At 36.7% G+C, this 18,179-nt stretch overlaps 1 protein-coding gene across 2 annotated transcripts in view; it reads left to right on the plus strand.

Moving 5' to 3' along the window:
- APC (APC regulator of Wnt signaling pathway) overlaps positions 1–15,299 on the plus strand; it is an 81,727-nt gene extending 66,428 nt beyond the window's left edge. For both annotated transcript variants that reach the window (XM_085305359.1, XM_085305360.1), the window contains exons 10-16: positions 58–436; positions 1,684–1,779; positions 2,655–2,794; positions 4,281–4,358; positions 6,812–6,928; positions 7,985–8,199; positions 8,718–15,299. In XM_085305359.1, coding sequence (XP_085161485.1) covers positions 58–436; positions 1,684–1,779; positions 2,655–2,794; positions 4,281–4,358; positions 6,812–6,928; positions 7,985–8,199; positions 8,718–15,279 — 7,587 coding nt within the window. In that variant the 3' untranslated portion in view covers positions 15,280–15,299. The remainder of the gene's footprint in view (positions 1–57; positions 437–1,683; positions 1,780–2,654; positions 2,795–4,280; positions 4,359–6,811; positions 6,929–7,984; positions 8,200–8,717) is intronic.
- Positions 15,300–18,179: the final 2,880 nt, after the last annotated feature.

The following is an 18,179-nucleotide window of genomic DNA, read 5'->3' on the forward strand; positions in this document are numbered from 1 at the left end:
TGATTTAACGTGTATTTTCAAATGTAACTGTGGTTTTTAAAATCGTTTGACCTGCAGGTGGAAATGGTGTATTCACTGTTGTCAATGCTTGGTACTCACGATAAGGATGACATGTCGCGAACTTTGCTAGCGATGTCTAGCTCCCAAGACAGCTGCATCGCCATGCGTCAGTCTGGATGTCTTCCCCTCCTCATCCAGCTTTTACATGGCAACGATAAAGACTCTGTCTTGTTAGGAAACTCTCGTGGTAGTAAAGAGGCCCGTGCCAGAGCCAGTGCCGCCCTGCATAACATCATTCATTCCCAGCCTGATGACAAGCGAGGCAGACGGGAAATCCGCGTGCTCCACCTTTTGGAGCAAATCCGTGCTTACTGTGAAACCTGCTGGGAATGGCAGGAGGCGCACGAACAAGGCATGGACCAAGACAAAAACCCAAGTAAGTTCCAGGAACTGTATATGAATGTTTAAGAGAGAATTTGAAAACAGTGAATTCAAAAAACAAAACAGTTCAATCTGATTTCTTGTTGAATATACGTTAGGTTTCTTTTAAATATATATGTATATATTTTAAGTTGAGGTAGATTAGAAAATAGTGTCTATTACAGATATGACATCTCATTTATAAATTTGGTCTTTAAATCATTGGCTTTGATGTGGTTTCCAGAAACAATTTTAGGGTTTTATATTTATAATCTACAAACTAATATTAAATTTTATGCTCAGTGCTATTTTACGTTTTAATGTGTAATGAAATGTATCTAAATAAATAAATAATCCCAAATGGCTCTTCACTCAGGAGCCTTATATACCTTAGGAGAGGGAAAAACTTAGTCTCATTCTAGTCTGTTCAGTATAATGTAAACTATTATTTAAAATGTTGTACATAAGAAATTTTGGTATTAAGCTACTGGAGAAGTGACCATTTAAATGAATTGAATTTTCTCAGAGAACAGCAGTTTAAAATAAATAAACAAACCTCTTCAGGATTAGCTAACTGCTTTTTCTGAACTAATGGAGGTTTAGRGTTGCCATTTTTTAAATACATGCTGTGTACCTCTATGTCAGTAATACTGCTGAAATCAGTGGGCTCCGTCATAGGTGTTGGAGTTTAGTGCAAGAATCGTTTTGCAGAACTGAGGCTGATAAGTGGTACCAATACAATTTGTGCTTTAGACAGTCTAGTTACGAAATTATGAACTTCAAAAGTTCTCAGTTATGAAACAAAGGATTTAATTAACTATTCATAAGGACTTGAAGAGGAGACCCAAGGAAACAGCTTCACCTTAGGTGTTATACTATTTAATGCCTCCARAAATTTTAAATTTATCAATTTGTCACTAAGTTTATTATTTTTCCAAATTAATTAATCTTTTTTTTCCTTGAAGTCATATTTCTTACAAATATATGCATTCAGAATTGTCTCTAAGTTCTTTTTCATGAAAAGTCTTTTCAGCATCAAATGTACTTATTTCTAGTACAGAGATGTAATCATGGGCCTTTGTGTATACATGTTTATTATGAGTGTTCCTAATTAGCTGTCTATTCTTTCATCCTCACAGTAATTCAAGCCATGAAAAAAATAGTAATTTATGTATCTTAAGATAAGATTCCTTCTGGAAAGCTTATGATCTAGGCAAAACAGTACACCTAGGAAATATTAATTGTTACCTATTTCCTTATCAGTGCCAGCTCCAGTTGATCATCAGATCTGTCCTGCAGTATGTGTTTTGATGAAACTTTCATTTGATGAAGAACACAGGCATGCAATGAATGAGCTTGGTAAGAGCAAATGTTTTTCTCTAGCTTCATTTGAAAGGCTTGCTGGGAGTGCTGACATTCCTTTCTTGTAACCTTCACCGAATATGAAACTTTTTTACCATTCATTTAAACAATCATCAGTTCATTTGTATCAGGAGTTCTTCTGTCAGCGACTGATGAGCTTTAAATGAACTTATAGCTAGACAATTTCCCACTGGGAAGGTTATTAAGCAAGTTACTCTTTTTCCTAGCATGAACTGTGAATTTTGGAGGAGTATTATTTTTGTGGAAACATTTGTGATTTTAGATGTATTGGACTTAAAATGGAGACTCCTTTTTGGGAGGGTTGTGTCATGAGTTAAGCATATCGACAGGTTCCTGTGTAACAGGCTGAACTTTGTAGTCCATCCKCTGTCAGTTCTGTGCCACTTTTTATTATCAGTGAAAATATTCTGTGTATTTTGAAAATAAAATCAGTAATAATTACTAAATTAATAATTTATTTAATTTTAATTTTAAATTCAGATTTTCTGAATAGTCTTATGTAATTGGTATGAGTTCATCTACCAAATGTGATTTTTTACTGGGTGAAATTAAAAGATAGTTGTGCTTCTTACCTTTTCAAAAATGCTCCTCTTCCCACCTTTCTCCCATCATCTCAGCATCGTGCTGCCAGGCCTTTCTGTATGTACTTAAGCATAGGACTCAAGATCCAGAGTCAGTATTTAACAGTATGTTTAAGAAATTATTGTTTATCCTTCCAAGCCTTTTGGGTTTTACATATTTGAGATTGTTTCTATACATATGAATGTAATTTTCTCTGGAGTGTGTGTACTGTAGTCTCAGATTAGGCTTGATTTTTTTTTTTAATTATTTGTATTTTTTTCTTTCTAAAGGAGGTTTGCAGGCCATTGCAGAACTATTGCAAGTAGATTGTGAAATGTATGGACTTACAAATGACCACTATAGTGTTACATTAAGAAGGTATGCTGGAATGGCTCTGACAAACTTGACTTTTGGAGACGTGGCAAACAAGGTAAGAGTGGAATTTCAGGCATATGATAATTTCAGTTCACAGCTGTGCTTGAATTGTTGTTCTGAATTGTGTGTGATGAAAATCTCCGGGATAGGATATTACTTGCATTTGGATTCACAACAGAAATTCCCAAAGAATTGTGCCATTCCATCCTGTTACTAATGGAGAATGCCACAAATTGAATGTTATATCACAAAAGTATACTATCAGCTTTCATACTAAATGAAGCTACTTTTAATTTCTCACTGAAACTCAGGATTTTATCTATTGATTTTATTTCTGTATGAAMAATATACTAGGTATTTCCATAATGTATAGCACCTGATGATTTTGGAATAATGATTATGGATAATGATTGTTTTCTTTCTGAGAATTAGGAACTAAAACTGTTAGTTGAGTCAAATTTTTTAGAGTTGTTACTGAATGATACTATTATTGTCTRATGAATTTTTGCAATTCTCTTCAGTATGGAAGAATGCTCTTTCTTAAATGTTTGGAAAATGTCTGGCTTATAATGGGCACTACTTCAAATAACTGGAGGAGAAAATAGATGCCCTGATTTCTAACACGGACCTTGCTTTCAAATGATAAAAATTTTTTAATAATTTCTTGTCTCAGAGTTTTCCAAGATACGGATCTTAAAATAAGTTCATTCAAGCAAGACTTTTATCTTTCTACTCTAACAGAAGACATTTCAAGAGTGAATGGAAATAAAATTGTATTTCATATTTCTCACTTTYTGTTCTAAGTTTAAATACGGTAAAGCATAAATCCCTGCTACAAATGAAGTCTTCACAAAATAGTGGCTCTTAAAATCATCTGATTAGTAATTGCTGCAAGGCTGAAGCTTCTGGGTTTGTAGCATGAACAAAGCTACTCAGTGATATAAATGTGTTGTACAGCTGATGAGTATCAGTTTTCCTTCTGAAAAATTAATTTAATTCAGTTGTACTTTGTCACAAACAATTTCTAATGTAAGCCTTACAGTTTTTCAGTTATTTAAAAAGGCAATTTGTTCTTCAAGTGCCAGGAATGTTGATGTATTTGTCTRAGCTTTAAATGTTCATACTACTATYTGATAAAAGATTCACAAAGTTTATTTGAAAGAAAAGATAAGATTGTGAGACTYGTAGGCAGCCAGTAACAATGCATTACCAGCTTACAGATGAGTATCCAGTGTATTATCTAGGACATAGTAAAGATGGCTTGTAAACCAGTAGTGTTTCAAGTTTGGCCTTAGTCTTGTCAAAAATACAAAATTTAACACACCTTTAGCATGCACRTATTTTCCGGAATAGAACCTGACAATTATGTTCAACTTTTTAAAAGTTGTAGACCAAATATCTGTTGTTGGCAGCTTATTTTAAAAACTCAGCTATGTTAAATTTCAGAAATGATTAGCTTAAAATATAAAAGCATTATGCACAATCAAGCTGCCTAATCTGCTATTTTAATTCTCCTTTTTTTTTCTCCTGATTCCTAACAGGCTACGTTATGTTCTATGAAGGGCTGCATGAGAGCTCTTGTAGCCCAATTAAAATCTGAAAGCGAAGACTTGCAACAGGTAACATCCTTTTAAGATGAGATATTCCCTTATCTTAGACATTTCCATCATCTTGCATCTCTTCCTTTTCATTGTGTTATATTGAATTATTGTATCTTTTCTCTCCTTTCCTAATGTTTATTTTCATTCTACTTATTTTGCCTCTCTGCAAGTTATTTTTATGTTTGAATTCATACACTCTTTCATGGAGTCTCTAGTATGCTCTGACYCTTCTCTTTTTTCCTGAAGCGTTGTTGTTTTGTTGTCTTGTCAGCATTAAGTTATATTATCTTTAACGCGAAGTTTCTTTGTTTTGTAAATTACCAAGTACAATCTTGTTACTGTAAGAATGCTTAACTCTGTAGGTCAAATTCTGTTTCTTTCACCAAAGTACATGCTGCTTATGGGCTTTACAACTAATTTTTMTGAATGATCTGTTAGTGGAAGTCCAGTTTTCAAGATGAGTTTGARCAATCTGTGATTCTCTCATTTAGTTTACACCTGATAGTGCTAACAGACTGGGATTACACTGATGGTTAACGCAGTATTGTGGCATCCGAGGTTCCTTCCACTCTAGCAGCAGATAAATAATAGAAGAATAATAGTAGAGAGTGCTCTATTTTAGAGGACAAGCTACATTACACTTGATGGAGTTGTTCTGTTAGTACATACATACCAGCTCTCTGCACCAGCACCTCCCAGAAGAACATTGTGCCAGCAGTGCCAATGRCTCATGCCATGTGAAGAAAAATATCCAGTAAATAAGCAATCTTTTTTAAAAAATCTTGTGAAGTGTTTAGGGGACCCTGAGAGTTTAGAGCACAACCTGTTCTTCGGTAGTATGGAGATTGTTTAAAATTATTAAATATGAAATTATAGTTCACTTTGGAAAATAGATATTGTAAAGAAATTGGAACGTCTTTTGGAAGAGAAAACTCTTCCAGTTTGAGTGAATCACCAGGAGATATGTAAAAGGACCGTTTTTAAATATAGTTGGCTTTATCTCTCAGACTTTTCCCCATTAGAGGAGCAGCTAACTAAATACAATTGAGAAACTAGTTAAAACTACAAAGCAAGTCTCTGATTTGTTGTTAGGACAGATATTATAGATATGTAGTCTTGAAAAGAAAGTAAGCTGCAGGAGCTCAGCATAGTACAATTACGTGGATTTATCAAGATTAAGGGAAATTGAGGAAATTCAGAGGTGTGTAAAACATCTTAAAATTAGCAGCATGTGAGATTCAGTATTTAAATAGAAAGTACTGCATATTGGAAGGAATAATTTCAACTGTTCATATGCATTACTACTTTTATGAATGCTTGCAGTTCAATTAAAACAAGAGCCTGAAACTGCTGTGGTGACAAGTCAACAAAAACATCTGCTCAGTGCAGCAAGGGTTTAAAAAGCAAAGAATAATGCGGAATAGATGGATTTTTTTTTTAATTATGATCACATACTGGTCAAAAAAAATGCAGAAAAGATTTGGTGGGTGAAATTACTGATTTTAAGTACTGAAAGGTATTTATATTGAAAGAATATTKTAAGTATTGAAAGACTGTTACAAGTATTGCAAGAGACACTGTTTTGACCATAAACAAATGAGGACATGAGACATAAAACAACATAAGGAATGATATAACACAGTTAAATTGTGCCCATGACTTCTTTTAATTGTAATACCAAGGAAATTATCAATGTAATGAAAACCAACAAATTTAAATKAAGCATTGAATTTCAAGACCAGTAGTTCAGTAATTTTAAAAAGCTTATGCACTTCTACGACTAGAAAAGCCACAGATAAAAGTATACTATCAAATATGTTTTATGAAGGATATACATGCTTACACTTGTCCATAAATGAATGGAGTTAAATATTAAGGACTGTCCATTCTAGTGCCAGCTTCATTTTACTTTGGAGCACCTCAGTCTAGTTGCTGCTGAGAACCAGAACTTAGGCTGAATTGCTRCCCATCTTCTATGGATATCTATTCTGATTATCACAGTGTATTTTTAAATGACTTCAAAGAGCTTTAAAAGTAATCATACCCTACCTCTGAGAGACAGGTAAGTACCATTGTCCTGTTTGCAACTGGAAAGGTTGAGAAAAAGATAGTATAAATCTCTCTCCGGAGATTACATAAAACATCTACAACAGACCTCAGAACAGAGCGCAAATCTGAATGTTTGATCCATTTTTTCAGCCAGCGTGGAAAGCAGGGAACCTGCTTTCAAATCTCTGTTTTACGTACACACACACAAAAGCCAGTACCTTTTGATCAAACTTAATACTGAAATGTTGGGGCAGTCTATCTAGGAATAGAATGAAAAACAACTTTCAGCAAAAGTTCGGTAGCTGAACATTACCATTGTTAATGGATTCCATAGTGTTCCAGAAATMCAGGAGGATTTGCTGATAACCTATTACAGAAATAGCTATATTGAAATGCRTTATTTTTATTTCTTGTTTTGCCAGGTCATTGCAAGTGTGTTGAGGAACTTGTCCTGGCGAGCAGATGTAAACAGTAAAAAGACTCTACGTGAAGTTGGAAGTGTTAAAGCATTGATGGAATGTGCTTTAGAAGTTAAGAAGGTATCATATGTAAACAGTTACAAGTTTTGAAGAGATTGTATTGATTTTACACAAAATACAGATATTATTATCCTTTTTGACATAAGCAATTGGTCAAATATTTGAGATATTTAGGTAAGTTTTAGGCAATTTCCTTTGAAGAGGAGGTTTGCTTTGAGTTAATTGGGCTGCAGCTGATCACAGCATAGCAATGACATCTGAAAATCCCTATCATTTYTGGAATTTTATTTATATTTTTTATTGATTTATTATATTTATATATTTTTTTTGTTGATAGCTTTCACTGTTCAGTTTCATGAGCTGTGCTGTTCTACTGGCACATTCCAATAATTTTTTTTTATAAYTTGCCATTTAATAAAACCATCTTCTGATTTGGTGAGTAAATAAGCTTCCACTTCCACCATTCTGTAGGAGTATACTTGGTAACCAGATAGGATTATATTCTGGCCCAGAGTCCCTTGCCTGCTAGTCTACAGACCCTTTTTACTGTTACAGCAATTGACAAGTATTGTGGTTCAAACTTTCTGGCAAGCAATAACAAATTCATAGTTGAGGAAAGGAGAGAAAAGCAAACAAAAGTAGTTCTGTGTGCAGTGCYGCCTGCCTCTAGTTTATCAGCACAGAAAGCAGAAACTGAAACCCACTTAGTTTGTATTCGTGAGGGAAAACTAGAGAGAGAGTGGCATATGCAGGAAAACAGAAAGCAAATATTGGGCATCAGTATACAATGTGTAGAGATTTTATGCCAAASAAAACRTTCTGTAGATAACTAGAAAGAAGCYRWATTCCATGGTCAAYRAATTTTGTTGTTTGCAAGTCTGAGATAGAATCAGTGAAGCAGTTTGTTTCTCCAGGCTGCATTTTCAGGCTGTTTACAGGCTCAGCAGGAATTACTGCTTTTGTTTAATCTTGGTTCACATTTTCAAARGTATCCTTGCATCCATGGGAGCTACAAAACCAAGTTTGTTAAAATCTAATTGAAGCTGATTTTYATATTGCTGAGGGCTTATGATCAATAGTTGAAAATTCCCTTATTCTGTCACTTTATTTTCCTAGGAATCCACCTTAAAAAGTGTTTTGAGTGCCTTATGGAATTTGTCAGCACACTGCACTGAGAACAAAGCTGATATATGTGCTGTTGATGGTGCTCTTGCATTTCTAGTTGGCACACTGACATACAGGAGCCAAACAAATACTTTAGCCATCATTGAAAGTGGAGGAGGAATATTAAGAAATGTTTCTAGCTTAATTGCTACCAATGAGGACCACAGGTAAATATACTTTCTTGTTTTCTGAAAATCTGTAGTGATACCAAAAGTRTATTTACCAGACATTTTGTTTGACYRAGTTCCAATATGAATRCTTGTACTAAGTATAGTAATTAAGGATTAACTTTTTAAATAGATTTGATAAGGCAGGTATTCCATTTAGATAACCAGACTATATAAAACAATTAGAGTATTTGCTACTTGTTAACTGATGAATTGTGCTAAAAGGTTTTCCTGGAGAGAGAAATTCATCAGTTACACTAGCCACAAGAAACYACCTGGAATGGAAAATTGTTTCATATGGAGAGCATTATGTGGGAGCAAATTATTCATTTCCGTAAAAATTAATTACATTCAGATTAAAATTGAGGAAAATAAGGTATATTTGCTGAGGAGAAAGCATATTCTATCTTTACTAAGGACTAAACTTGCTTATAGCATAGTAAGTTTTTCGGTTGTTTTGTCGCTTCACTTGTTGAAGTGCCACTTACTAATTCTTGTTTTCAATTGCTCAACACCAGGCAAATCTTGAGAGAGAACAGCTGTTTACAAACCTTGCTACAGCACCTGAAGTCACACAGTTTGACAATAGTCAGTAATGCATGTGGGACCCTCTGGAATCTTTCTGCACGAAACGCAAAGGATCAGGAGGCACTGTGGGACATGGGAGCAGTAAGCATGCTCAAAAATCTCATTCACTCAAAACACAAAATGATAGCAATGGGCAGTGCTGCAGCKCTAAGAAACCTGATGGCAAATAGGCCAGCAAAATACAAAGATGCCAATATTATGTCTCCAGGATCAAGYTTACCATCTCTTCATGTTAGAAAACAAAAGGCACTGGAAGCAGAATTAGATGCTCAACATTTATCAGAGACTTTTGACAACATTGATAATTTAAGCCCCAAAACTTCTCACCGTAATAAGCAGAGACATAAGCAAAATATATACAGTGAGTATGTCTTGGACTCCAGTCGGCACGATGATGGGATTTGCAGATCAGAGAGTTTTAATACTAGTAATGTGACTGTACTTTCACCATATTTAAATACTACAGTATTGCCTGGCTCTTCTTCCTCCAATAGAGGAAATACAGAAAGTTCTCGATCTGAAAAAGACAGAAGTCTTGACAGGGATCGTGCAGTGGGTTTAAACAGCTATCACCCAGCTACAGAGAATACTGGGAACTCCTCTAAGAGAATAGGAATGCAGATTTCTACTGCTGCAGCTCAGATTGCCAAAGTTATGGAAGAAGTAACAAGCATGCATATTCCACAAGAAGACAGAAGTTCTGGTTCCACTTCTGAAATGCACTGTTTGTCAGAAGACAGAAATGCCCCAAGAAGGACAGCCACTGCCCATACTCACTCAAATACATACTTTCCTAAATCTGAAAATTCCAGCAGGACATGTCCTGTGCCTTATGCAAAAATGGAATACAAGAGAGCTTCAAATGAYAGCTTAAATAGTGTCAGCAGCAGTGACGGCTATGGTAAAAGAGGCCAAATGAAACCTTCCATTGAATCATACTCTGAAGATGATGAAAGTAAATTTTGTAGTTATGGTCAATACCCAGCTGAYTTGGCACATAAGATACATAGTGCAAATCATATGGATGACAATGATGGAGAGCTGGACACACCTATTAATTATAGTCTTAAATACTCGGATGAACAGTTAAATTCTGGAAGGCAGAGTCCCTCTCAGAATGAAAGATGGGCAAGGCCTAAGCACATCATAGATGATGAAATAAAGCAAAACGAACAAAGGCAGTCAAGGAGCCAAAATGCAACTTACCCCGTATATACTGAAAGCGGAGATGATAAACACATGAAATATCAGTCGCCTTTTGGACAACARGAGTGTGTTTCTTCTTTTAGATCAAGAGGATCCAATGGTTCAGATCAGAACAGAGTAGGCTCCGCTCTTGGAATGAATCAGAAGGTGAGCCAGTCCTTGTGCCAGGTTGATGATTATGATGAYGATAAGCCAACAAACTACAGTGAGCGCTATTCTGAGGAGGARCAACATGAAGAGGAAGAAGACAGACCAACCAATTATAGCATAAAGTACAATGAAGAGGAACATCATGTAGATCAGCCTATTGATTATAGTYTAAAATATTCAACAGAAGTTCCTCCATCTTCTCAGAAGCCATCTTTTACTTTTTCAAAGAGCTCATCAGTGCAAAGCACTAAAACTGACCATATTTCCTCAAGTAGTGGGAACACATCAGCCTCTTCAGCTAGTTCAAAGAGACAGAATCAGCTTCACCCAAGTTCTGCACAGAGCAGAGGCGGTCATGCTCCAAAGACTGCCTCCTGCAAAACTCCCTCTATTAATCAGGAAACTATACAAACTTACTGTGTGGAAGATACTCCGATATGTTTTTCAAGATGTAGCTCTTTGTCATCTTTGTCATCAGCTGAAGATGAAATGGGGCGTGATCAATCCGCCCGTGTGACGGATGCTAATAACACACTACAGATAGCAGAACTAAAAGAGAACAATGGGACTTTGTCTACAGAAGGTGCAGTAAGTGAAGTCGCATCAACATCACAACACATTAGAACAAAATCCAGCAGACTTCAGACTTCTAGTTTATCTCCTTCTGATTCCTCTAGACATAAAGCTGTTGAATTCTCTTCAGGTGCCAAATCTCCCTCAAAGAGTGGTGCGCAGACCCCTAAAAGTCCACCAGAACATTATGTGCAGGAGACTCCACTAATGTTCAGCAGATGTACTTCTGTAAGTTCCCTGGATAGTTTTGAAAGCCGTTCAATTGCTAGTTCAGTTCAAAGTGAGCCTTGCAGTGGAATGGTAAGTGGTATTATAAGTCCCAGTGATCTTCCAGACAGCCCTGGACAAACAATGCCTCCAAGCAGAAGTAAAACTCCACCCCCTGCTCAAGGAGTTCAAGTAAAGAGAGAAGCAGCTAAAGGTAAAGCATCTAATGCAGAAAAGAGAGAACCTGGTCCTAGACAGGCAGCTGTGAATGCAGCTGTTCAAAGAGTACAGGTGTTACCAGATGCTGATACGTTATTACATTTTGCCACAGAAAGTACACCRGATGGATTTTCTTGCTCTTCTAGCCTAAGTGCCCTGAGTCTTGATGAACCATTTATACAGAAAGACGTAGAGTTAAGAATAATGCCTCCAGTACATGAAAATGAGCATGGAAACGAAGCAGAACCAGAACAGCCAGATGATGCAAAGGATAACCAAGAGAATAAAGCGGAGAAGCCTACTGAAGCAGAAAAAGACATTCTGGATGATTCTGATGACGACGATATTGAAATACTGGAAGAATGTATTATTTCTGCAATGCCAACAAAGTCTTCACGCAAAGCCAAAAAGCCTTCTCAAGCATCTGCTTCAAAAATACCTCCTCCTGTAGCCAGGAAGCCAAGCCAACTGCCAGTTTACAAACTTTTGCCTTCACAAAGCAGACTGCAATCCCAAAAGCACGTGAGTTTTACACCTGGAGATGATATGCCACGGGTATATTGTGTTGAGGGTACACCAATAAATTTTTCAACAGCTACATCTCTGAGCGATCTCACAATAGAATCGCCACCAAATGAGTTGGCCAATGTAGAGAATGTGGGTACTGGGACAGACTCGGGGGAATTTGAAAAGAGAGATACCATTCCTACAGAAGGCAGAAGTACAGATGACTCTCAGAGAGCAAAAAGCTCAACTGTGACTGCCCCAGGACTGGATGATGACAAAACAGAAGAGGGTGATATTCTGGCTGAGTGTATTAACTCAGCTATGCCAAAAGGAAAAAGTCACAAACCTTTCCGAGTGAAGAAGATAATGGATCAAATTCAACAAGCGTCTTCATCTCTAAGTAACAAAAACCAATCAGAAGGTGAGAAAAAGAAGCCAACATCACCAGTAAAGCCTACTCCCCAAAATAATGAATACAGAGCACGTATAAGAAAAAATACAGAGCCTAAAAGCAACATTAATAACGAAAGAAGCTATTCAGAAAACAGAGATGCAAAGAAAAATCTTAAAAATAATTCAAGAGATTTTAATGAAAAACTTCCAAATAATGAAGAGCGTGTAAGAGGAAGCTTTGCATTTGATTCCCCTCATCATTACACACCCATTGAGGGAACTCCTTACTGTTTTTCACGGAATGATTCCCTAAGTTCTTTAGATTTTGATGATGATGACGTCGACCTTTCAAGGGAAAAGGCAGAATTAAGAAAAGGAAAAGAAGCAAAGGAAACAGAAACCAAAGACTGTACTAATACTGAGCAGTCTTCAAATCAGCAACCAGGTAACAGGATGCAAGCCTGTCAGAAACACCCACCAGGCAGAAGTCAGCCTAAAACTTTCTCTCAGTCAACTAAAGATATTCCAGACAGAGGAGCAGCTACAGATGAGAAAATGCAGAATTTTGCTATTGAAAACACACCTGTTTGTTTTTCTCGCAATTCATCTCTTAGTTCCCTCAGTGATATTGATCAAGAAAACAATAACAACAAAGAAAGCGAACCTGCAAAACGAACTGAGGCTCCTGATTCACAGATAGAATCAAGCAGACCTCAGACTTCTGGTTACGCACCTAAGTCGTTTCATGTTGAAGATACACCTGTCTGTTTCTCTAGAAACAGCTCCCTGAGTTCCCTTAGTATTGACTCAGAAGATGATCTTTTGCAGGAATGCATTAGTTCTGCTATGCCTAAAAAGAAAAAGCCTTCAAGAGTAAAGAGTGAAAGTGAAAAAAATAACTCCAGAAATATGGGTGGTATACTGGCAGAAGATTTAACRCTGGATTTGAGAGATATACAGAGGCCGGATTCAGAACACGGTTTTTCACCTGATTCAGAGAACTTTGATTGGAAAGCTATACAAGAAGGTGCAAATTCTATAGTTAGTAGCTTGCATCAAGCTGCAGCTGCTGCATCACTGTCTAGACAAGCTTCATCAGACTCTGATTCTATCCTTTCATTAAAATCTGGTATTTCTCTAGGGTCACCATTTCATCTTACCCCAGACCAAGAAGAAAAACCTTTTACTAGTAATAAAGGTCCAAGAATTCTTAAGCCAGGGGAGAAGAGCACACTGGAATCTAAAAAAGTAGAATCTGAAAATAAGGGAATCAAAGGAGGGAAAAAAGTATATAAAAGTATTATCACAGGAAAAGCTCGCTCCAATTCAGAAGTTTCAAGCCAGCTAAAGCAACCACAACAAACAAGTATGCCTTCAATTTCACGTGGTAGGACAATGATTCATATTCCGGGAGTTCGAAATAGTTCCTCAAGTACTAGCCCTGTTTCCAAGAAGGGGCCCCCACTGAAAAACACAAGCTCCAAGAGTCCCAGTGAAGGCCAAAGCTGCACTAGTTCTCCAAGAGGAGTCAAGTCATCAGTGAAACCTGAGCCAGCTCCAATAACTAGGCAACCCTCTCAACAGGGTGGGTCAAGTAAAGGACCTTCTAGATCAGGATCTAGAGACTCCACTCCTTCCAGACCTCAACAGCAGCCATTAAGCAGGCCTCTGCAGTCTCCAGGTCGAAACTCAATTTCCCCRGGAAGAAATGGTATAAGTCCTCCTAACAAACTGTCTCAGTTGCCAAGGACATCATCTCCTAGTACAGCTTCAACGAAATCTTCAAGTTCGGGAAGAATGTCATATACATCACCGGGCAGGCAGATGAGCCAGCAAAACCTTACAAAGCAAACTGCCTTAYCTAAGAGTAACAGTGGCATTCCCAGGAGTGAGTCTGCTTCAAAAGGATTAAACCAGATTCTCAGTAGTGGTGGATCCAACAAAAAGACTGAACTGTCTAGAGTGTCATCCGCAAAATCCAGCGGAAGTGAATCTGACAGATCTGAGAGACCAGTTCTGGTTCGTCAGTCAACTTTTATTAAAGAAGCTCCGAGTCCAACACTAAGACGGAAATTAGAGGAGTCTGCTTCATTTGAATCTCTGTCTCCTTCCAGGCCAGATTCTCCCACTAGGTCCCAAATACAGACACCAGTTTTAAGTCCATCTCTTCCTGATATGTCTTTATCCACTCATTCAGCTGCCCAGACTAGTGGTTGGCGAAAATTACCCCCTAATCTGAGCCCTTCTGTGGAATATGATGGGAGACCAGTGAAACGTCATGATATAGCTCGTTCTCATTCTGAGAGTCCATCTAGATTGCCAATCAATAGATCAGGAACGTGGAAACGTGAGCATAGTAAGCATTCCTCATCGCTTCCTCGTGTCAGCACTTGGCGAAGAACTGGAAGTTCTTCCTCAATTCTGTCAGCTTCTTCCGAGTCCAGTGAAAAGGCAAAAAGTGAAGATGAAAAGCAACATGGAAGTTCTGCTTCTGGACCCAAGCAAAGTAAAGAAAGTCAAGCATCAGCAAAAGGTACTTGGAGAAAAATAAAAGAAAATGAAATTCCTCAAATAATGAATGATCCTCAGCATTCTTCCTCAGGAGCAACAAACGGCTCTGATTCCAAAACTCTAATTTATCAGATGGCACCAGCTGTCTCTAAGACAGAGGATGTGTGGGTGAGGATAGAAGACTGCCCAATTAATAATCCTCGATCTGGAAGGTCCCCAACTGGAAATACTCCCCCTGTTATTGACAGTGTTTCAGAGAAAGGGGGTGTGAATGGTAAAGATTCTAAGGAGAGTCAAGAAAAACAAAATGCAGGGAATGGAAGTGTTCCTGTTCGTACGATTGGTTTAGAAAATCGTCTGAACTCATTTATTCAAATAGACAGTCCAGACAAGAAAGGAACTGAAGCAAAACCTGTGCAGAATAATCCTGTTCCTGCACCAGAAAATAACGAAAGTACTGTTAGTGAGCGTACACCGTTCAGTTCCAGCAGCTCCAGCAAACATAGCTCCCCCAGCGGCGCTGTTGCAGCAAGAGTAACTCCTTTCAACTACAATCCAAGCCCAAGGAAAAGTAGTGCTGACAACAGTTCTGCTCGGCCATCACAAATACCAACGCCAGTAAATAACAGCACAAAGAAACGCGACTCGAAGACAGAAAATACAGATGCCAGTGGAACTCAGAGCCCAAAACGCCATTCAGGCTCTTACCTGGTGACTTCTGTTTAAATACATCAAAAAAAAAAAAANGTTGTTTTATATCTATAGGTTTGTTCTGCTAAACCCAATGGGGTTTATGTATCCACTGAATCCCAGTGTATGGAGTTGGTCTGCTGTGAATTCTCCAAAGCATCAGTAAGAAAACATTGCACTGCAGCTGCATGGGAAGGTCACAGACTCTGATGTTTCACTACAAAATACGCCTATTGTCTACATCAAAATTACTTGCCAGAATGATTAAATACAAAAAAAAAAAAATCCGACAAAGAAAACCCATCAAGTTACGCATGCCTCACCACAGCTGTAGAAAAGGAATTTGTGCTATGAACATACACCTTACTGACCTCAGATAACTATGAGATAGGAATAAAACTAGAGGAGGAACTCAGGGCCAGAGGAATTGCTGCATGCCCACACCTGTTTAAAAAAAAAAAAAAAAAAAAAAAAAGAGTAGAACTGATGTATTATTTACAGCAGCTATTGAGAAAAATTTTGTTTCAAATGAAACTTTAAAAAGACTGGGGATTGGTTTAATTTTTTTTTATTATTATTTTTTGTAAATAGGTTTGATTCTTGTTAGAGGGTCCTTGTTCTGGAAGCCATATTTGATAGTATACTTTGTCTTCACTGGTAATATTTTGGAGGGATACCTGCTTGACAGTTTCGAGTAAAATTGCTAATGCAATTATATTTGTACAGTATGTTTAACATGTATTTAATTAGCCTCCCATCTCACAGTCCTTTAAATATTGCTTGTCTTGAAATCATGAACATTACAGATAGAGATGATAGTCATATTGCTTTATCAATCATTTCTAGATTACAGACTGACTAAACTACATCAGGGAAGAATTGGTATTATTTATGCAAAAAAAGTATACTCAGTTTTAGTATTTGTGAGTCCATCTAACCCAATAATTAATCATGTGGCTGTGAAATTCACAGTAATATGGTTTCTGCTGAACAAGCTATCCCAGCCTGCTTTTATGCATGAATGGAACTGACGGTTCATTTTCTGAAGTAATGATTAACATTTCTGTGGTCACATAATGTGCATAGATAGCTATGGTGTAACAATTTACACTTTTTGTGCTCTGCAACAAAAGGAAAACTGTGTAACTGTAAAACCTTGAACAAAATTATTTTACCTGAACTAGATTTTATCTTAAAGTAGGTAGAATTTTTTTGCTATGCTGTAACTTGTTGTATATTCTGGTATTTGAGGTGAGATGGCTGCTCTTTTATTAATGAGACATGGGTGATGTCTCAACAGAGACTAAAATGAACATTTCAGAATAAATTATTACTATATGTAAATTGTGTGTGTTACTTCTGCATTACATGAAAAGATGGTATTTTATTTTGAGATGTCACCTTGTGTGTTGTATAATGCACTTACACTTAAGGCCTGGTCCGGCAGAATCTTGCACCTCCACTATTCACCCATCTTTATCGCTGACAATGGCTGTTGTAGGATGCTTAGAACGATTGCAGGATCAGGCCCTAGGTCTTCTGTACTATATTTGTAATTGAGACGGTTTCACACATCTCAGGTGCGTAACAAGGCTAAAGGCAGGGTATTTCCAGAAGCCAAGCAGTATAACTGTTTTCATGACTGCAAGCCTGAAACAATATTGTATGTATAAAAGTAATATTTATAAAACAAAAGATTTTTTTTAATTGGGAAAAATAATGTAGAATGTGAAATAGTGACTGTAAGAAATTTTAATTCTATTTGAAATCTTCATGCATTTTTTTATTTATTTTTTAAAAATGATCAAGGGAAAAATATTGCAAAAATCCCATGATAAGAAATTTGTTACTATAATAGAAGAACAATTTTATACACAAACCAGGACACTTGCTGCCTCAAGCCTTTTTGATGTGAATATGGTTTGTGCTTAAACAATGCTGAAAAGAGAAATCTGTGCTTGAAATATATGTGGTCTGAATTTAGATGARATTTGGTTTAAAGTAGAAACACTTATAAAAGAATATAATATTAACCATTGTGTGTATGACTGAACAAACCATGACAGTGCATTCAGTTTGTTGTGTATCTTGACTTGGCTATTCTAAAGTTAGCATTCTAAATAATTGGTATTCAGGATTCAAAATGCCCTAATTTCAGGATCCAGTGAAATAGAGCAATTTAATTTTAATGTAGCTTTAACACAGTTGTAGAGTGTATCACATCTGTTGCTACTGTACTTCATTTGACATTGAAATTAATCTATTTTTATCTTAAATCCTGCATATGAAATGCACTTTTTATGAACAGAAATGAGATACTATCAAYAGAAGTCAACTAAGATTAAATTAAAAGCCAATACTAAAATATCATTTTGGAAGAAGTGGTATCTTATTTCCTCATTTATACTTTGTCTCCCGTCAAACTTGCTTATAGACATGTCATAGTTCTTTATCATCTGGTGAATCTGTTAATAAGCTGCACTCCTCATTTAATATATGCACTATATGCACTATATTTGCATATAGTAGTCATCACAAAAACATTTAAGATGAATAGTACTGTCCTTTTAAAGGTGAGATAGAAAAAGATTGTGGTTTGTTCAAAGTCAGGATTTCCTATTGGAGTARAATACAGAACTCCATCCCTGTGTTTAAAATGCATGACTATCTTTCATATAAATTATGTGATGCTTTTTTTGTGGTAGGCCTTCAATTGTTAATAGGTAGGTATAATTTGCGTAATCCAGGATAGTCAGTTGGCATCAGCTTTACATCTACATCCTGCTAAGTGTTTAAAGTTAAAYTGAATCCAGATAAAGAAGCTATTTTAAAAAAAGATGAGGTGAAATAAATAGCTATATGTGTATAATTCACTAGAATGTCTTTGAAAATTGCAATGGCCTCTCTAGATAGTCTTGGAGGTATTTCATGATCAT

Source organism: Rhea americana, unplaced genomic scaffold (assembly GCF_003343005.1).
Source record: "Rhea americana isolate MKP2758 unplaced genomic scaffold, rheAme1 scaffold_22, whole genome shotgun sequence".
In the NCBI taxonomy this organism is placed as follows: domain Eukaryota; kingdom Metazoa; phylum Chordata; class Aves; order Rheiformes; family Rheidae; genus Rhea; species Rhea americana.